The sequence below is a fragment of the Montipora capricornis genome, chromosome 1 (assembly GCF_036669925.1).
Source record: "Montipora capricornis isolate CH-2021 chromosome 1, ASM3666992v2, whole genome shotgun sequence".
NCBI classification, from domain to species: Eukaryota; Metazoa; Cnidaria; class Anthozoa; order Scleractinia; family Acroporidae; genus Montipora; species Montipora capricornis.
This window is the reverse complement of record NC_090883.1, coordinates 24,566,542-24,572,541: the sequence shown is the minus strand read 5'-3', so window position 1 is coordinate 24,572,541 and position 6,000 is coordinate 24,566,542. Positions and strand designations below refer to the sequence as shown.

At 38.4% G+C, this 6,000-nt stretch overlaps 1 protein-coding gene across 1 annotated transcript in view; it reads right to left on the bottom strand.

Annotated features, from left to right (window-relative positions):
- The window catches only part of LOC138030656 (nostrin-like), a 29,153-nt gene that overhangs the window by 7,623 nt on the left and 15,530 nt on the right, over positions 1–6,000 (bottom strand). Inside the window, exons 12-13 of the mRNA XM_068878563.1 lie at positions 992–1,100; positions 414–502 (exon numbers count right to left, since the gene is read on the bottom strand). Of these exons, the coding sequence (XP_068734664.1) occupies positions 414–502; positions 992–1,100 (198 nt within the window). The remainder of the gene's footprint in view (positions 1–413; positions 503–991; positions 1,101–6,000) is intronic.

Here is a 6,000-nt window from a genome sequence, read left to right as displayed (position 1 = left end):
AGTGGTTACTTCGTGGTCACATGACATCTAACAAATTAACAATAAAACTCTTTCCCGCCAAAGGTCTCTTAGCGGGCAACAGTGCAAAATTTATGACATCAGAGGGTAACAGTGCGCTGTTACCCGCGAATGTTGACCGACGACCGCCGTTGTGTTGCCGTTGCACGTTTTTCTTTTTGTGCTATATAACAAATCACTTAATGACTGGTCCCACAGGAAACAGTTAATTTTGTTTCCCTCAAATCTCAATGTCCTCAGCTGCGCCTCGTGGAAATTTCCCGAGGGACCAGTCATTAAGTGTTTATTATTTTTCTTTTCAGATGTTAAGCCTCATTGGCCTTTGAAGAAGCCAAAAAACACTCTGATAGTCATTAGTTAAAGAATTTAAAGAGCAAAGCTTATTAAGAAATTACATGCTCAAGCTGTGTGGCTACATCTTGTTGTCCTTCTTCACTACAATAATCAGGAGTTTCAGAGTATGCTTCAAAAAGGGATTCTACACCTGAAAATAAAAATGTCAATTTAAAGCATTTTTATCACACCAGCAGCAAAAACTGCCATTAGATCAAACAATCATCAGCCTGCCATTGACAAAATTCCTCTCTATCCCTCAATAGTAACAGTCAAACACACATTTCAATCAACATCATCTTTTGGCAAATTATATAGCAATAATAATTTATGTTAATTTTTTGACTGCCTCAAAAAAACATGGAATTAAAAGTACTGTGATGAAACATCACACTCAAAAAAACACAATTATTATTAATGCAACTGACAGACTAAATTCTAGCTACTTATTACGTTAACATCAATCTAGCATTTTCTTTGAACAATCCCAGTACTGAAAAATCCAATGTTTTTTTAACAAAGGTTCTTTGAATGGGTATACTAGTGAATATAAAATCATTGATTAACAAATTTGGCTTAAAGATCCATGTGCTGCATTTGGAAGGTTCATTAACTTTATTGACAAAGCTTTGTGGCATACCAGCCTTTGTTTTCTTTTGTTTCTCCAGGGTATCTGACAGCATCTTTATCTTTGTCTCTAACCCATTTCTTCTTCTGTCATGGTTCATGGGTATTTCCAAGTCTTCTTCCTGTGTATCACAGTGAAAGATACCATGTGAGTATAAAATTATTTAAGAAAAAAAGATAAGCATGAGAAGTTTAACCAACACCACCAAGTGACCAATTAATTTAGACAAGTGTAGGCTGTAGCTGGCACTCAAACCAGTGTAGTCAAGTCATTAGTCAATCTTGAAGTCAATTTTTATTTAACTCATGCAGAATATTATGTACATAAAGTTTTGACAATTTTACAATATTGTTTTAAAAAAAACTAGACCCTCCGTGAGGGTACACTGGGTTACCTGTGGTACGTGCACCGTTCCAGACAATTTTTTCAATTGGGGGGTCATTAAGACCATTTAAGGGGTCACCCAGAAGTCATACCAGCAGAGGCCCTTTGGCTCACAGGTTCTCACACGTTCGTATGACGAAAACAATCTGTCCTTGCGTAATATGTAGCTCTAACAGTGCATGATATTGTTTTGGTATTGTCTATCATTGTATTGCCATGGTAGAAGCTTTGGGTAAATAGCCTGAGAAGACATGTGGTTACTAGCAAAGTACTGAACCCAGAAAGATTGAAGAAAATAAATGGGAAGTGAGAAACATTGGCTTCTGGGCTGACATGTTGATAAACTTCTTTTCACCACAAGTTTAAATTAAGCGTGCCCTCTGAGCATCTGACAGCTTTGTAATACTACAGTTTACTAAAGTTAAGCCCTCTCCGGTGGGATTAGTGTCTGGATGGGTGACCAAAAACATATACCCCTTTGTAAAACAGAAGCATTGGACCGAAAATACTATCAACGCTAACAAATGCGAACTTAGCAAGGTACAGATTTTGTTAGCTTGCTTTATGCAAAAACAAATATTGATGCAAAAGTAAATAAATATTGATACACAGTTTTTAGAAAGAGCAGAAGGAATTTTTCTGGACGGTCGCTTGAGAATAACATATTTACGACATGAAAACAACATTAATTTTGAACCGTGAATATAGAATATAAACAGTTACCATTTTATTTTGCCGTGACAGTTGTGGGCCACCATACAGTTACGATCAGCGACAAACATTTTGGGAGATTTTTGCTACGTTCAATTTTGTTATTGTACGTTTTGGCTGCACAAATAAATCGCAAAATCGAAAGTGACATCGCCGGAATTCAGCGGGCGCCGTGATTACTTGTCTAGTAAGTTACCGCGGCATGTTTACTTGCCAAACAGTGAAGCATCTGTGTCAAAAGATGGCAAGATACCGGGTTTAATAGTAAGTTGCTTTTTCTGTGAAGTGTTATAAAGTTTGACAATAAATGAGCGCATTCAATACAAAGATCACAATCGCCCACCATTGTTTCTGCAAAGTCAAAAATTTACTCTCCAAGACGAGGTTATTTATCACCATGTAATTCATCATTTTGGAAATAGCAGCTACTTTATTATTCACCAGCGTCACAATTTTTTGCTGATTTTGGGGCTCATTTTGTTGAAACTCAAGCATGCTTCCAACAGACCTGTTTATTTTCATGAAACCTTTCCTGCTTACTGAGTTATACTAAAAAGATCCTCCCGTATCACGTTTCAACCTTAAGCTCAAAAATTCAATACACAACATGATATTATAATTCACAAAGGCAGAAAATATCACAGAATCCTTTTCCAGCGAAACATTTTATTGAAACAAACAACATAAGATGCACTAAAACGCCATTCACGTTGCAATGACTTTCCATTGCTGGTTAATGAGAATAACAAACTCATGAGGCAGAATGTATATTTGTATTTAATTAAGTTAGCACAACACAAAAACGCTAAGCACATTTTGACACGAAAATGCTTTACTATTGCCATAAAAACTATCCAGTTAAAGGGGATAGGTCACGCAATTTTAGGCAATTTCAGCACTGATTGAATGGTTGCAGAATAAACTAAAAGATTAAAATAACTGTTTAAAACTAGATAAGAACTCGAACAAAGCACAGGGAAGACAAGAAGGGACATGGATGGACAAAACTGGAGAGGATTGAAATGGATTGATTTCGGTAAATTTGAAAAACGTCGGGCCACCTGATTTCAAATTTATATCAGTTTATATCAAAATGTCATTTACACAGCTGGAAAATCATTCTCAGTAGTTATGTTTCCATGAAGAACCTTTTCCTTGAATAATGAAGCACAAAATAGACGACAAGCTTTCTTTCAAATGATTCTTGGCTGTCACATTTCCATTTGTTTTTTTACCTGAAGACTGTGCAGAGTTGATCACAGATCCACTTAAGGTGTTCGATTCTTTCTCTGTCTTTGTTGAACGCATAAGTTACCAGAGATTTTCCATTTGGTTTCAGTGTTCTACATAACAGCACACTTGGCAAATATTATTTTAGAAATGCAGCACACTTTGATCTGATTTCTGCTCGACGGGCGACAGATTGTTGTCGAAGTCCATTACTCGTCGCTTTTGAGATTCCAGGTGTTGGTTTTCACCACCTGCCTAGTTTATCCAACTGACTTTCCATTATTGAGCTCCATAAGGGTATATTTTGTTTAAGGATCCACTAAAACGCCATTCGCATTACATGACTTTCGACGTCATTGCAGGCTAAGTTAATGATTCTACTGTGTCCACCAGAGAAATCTAGTAGTTCCACTACCCTCTTGATCCTAAGAAAATACGCTCAGAAGGCTCTTTGCACAAAGACACCACTTACCAGGGGAGTGACAGGCAAGACTTTTACCGACACGGAAAAAAAAACTAAAAAAAGAAAACGGAAATCTACCCATTTTCCGACTGGGATTGCCATATTGCCAACCCAGTAATAATGAATGCAATACATAATTGTAGAATGTGATGATGATGATGATGATGATGATGATGATGAAATCCTCAAAGTAGTTGAAGAAAGGGAAACTAATGAAGGAGACACAGGGGTTGCTTACAGCAGCACAGGATCAAGCATTACTTACCAACAGTGTGAAACACACAATTGACCAGCAAGAAGACTAGTGCCTTCCGCATGTAGGATGCAGGAGACGATAAGACATAGTGGTGGAATGCAAGATGCTCGCACAGAAGCGTTAAAAGAACTGGAAACACAATAAGGTGTTTCAGGTGATCCACTGGTGGCCTTGCCATAAACTTGGCTTTACGAGCAAGGATTTGTGGTGGTAACCACATATCAAAATTGGCTCTTGAATCCCATCAGTTGGGACTTCAACATCCAAGCAGACCAACTAATCAAGGTTAACAGGCCCAACATTGTAGTACAGTACATGTACATGAACAAGGTGACCAGAAAATGCTACATCATAGATGTTGCCTTCCTACTGGACAACAGGATCAGCAGCAAGGAGACGGAGAAGATTGAGAAGCATCAGGACCTTAAAGTGCCCATAACCCCAAATAGTTTTTTTTGCTAAAATCAATCTTTGCACCTGTTCGAAGCACATTGCGGGCATTTTTTCCTTTTTCTAACAAATCCTGCCATTTTATAGGCTTCGAAAGTTGCGGAAATCCAAGCATCTTTTGTTAGCGACCGAGTCAGAAGGGGAGTGGGTCTATTCCTGATTTGACGTCACAAACTGATTTACATTGCATTAACTCTTTGTAAAAATGCATGCAAAGTAGATTGTGATGTCAATCAGGAATAGACCCACTCCCCTTCTGACTCGGTCGTGAAAAAAAGATGCTTGGATTTTCGCAACTTTCAAAGCCTATAAAATGGCAGGATTTGTTAGAAAAAGGAAAAAATGGCCGCAATGCATTTTAAACAGGTGCAAAGATTCATTTTAGCGAAAAAAATATTTTGGAGTTATGGGCACTTTAAAGGACTTTAACCCAATGACTCCTGGTGGTTCCCCATTGACGAGTAAAATCATCTGGCGTTGGAGAAAGTAAAATACTCTGGTATGGCCAGTTTAGGGGCGAAAGGGTTAATTAAAGAGGATTTGGAAGTGAAAAAGATCAAACCAATCATGATTCGGGTTCCAGGATTACTCCCCAGAGGACTGCAAAAATGGCTTGGACCGCTTGATATGGGTGGTGGTGTTGGGTTTATACAAAAGGTATGCTTGCTGGGGATGCCAAGGACTTCATGAAAAGTGCTGGATACCTAATGAGTAACAAGACTATAGAGACATGTTAAAATATCTACAGTACGCAGTTTAGCAGATAGTTGTTTTCTGCACATCCCTAAAAGAATTCGTATAAATTATTGTCCTTAGGATGATTCCCTAGCATTGCACTGCGCATCCTGTTCTACGCATAACACAGCATAGGCCATGTTTTAGTTTCTTTTATCAAGGTTTGCATTTGTGCAGTCATTCCTTTTTGTCTTATGTCCGCTTTGTTAATCTCCCAATGCAGAGAGTTTGGCCCGTCTTTTACTACTTAGCTTTGCCCTCTTCGAGTGGCCATCATTTAGATGGCTAAGCTAGATGACGACCCCTCGAACAGTTGTAACTTTAATCGAGAAAGATCTATTCCTTCGATACATTTTGAATACTGAAGAAACGGCAATTCTGAGGCACACTGGAATTGCCGTTCAACACGACATGCTCACCTTCGTCATTTTGATAAAGTATACCAAACTCGATACATGGAAACTCACGGGTTTATAACTCTTCAAGACTCCGAGGCAGATTCATAAACTTTTTTAATATTTCTGCTCTCACGAAAAACCTGAAAACTTAGAGAGAACGTGAACAAAACATGCTGGTATGCCGCCAAAAACGTGGTCAATTTCACGACATAACCCCCAACGTTTCATTGGTCAAAAGTGACACATAACCGGACAAACCGTTAACGCTTGAAAAGTAAAAAATTGTCACGCTTCAAGGATGGATGCAAATGGTAGTTAGTAGAGTTTTTCAGAAGTTTCAGGGGTTGGAGTTTGGTCCGATCCCAGTCTGCTTCGCCTCATGATGTGAACCTTG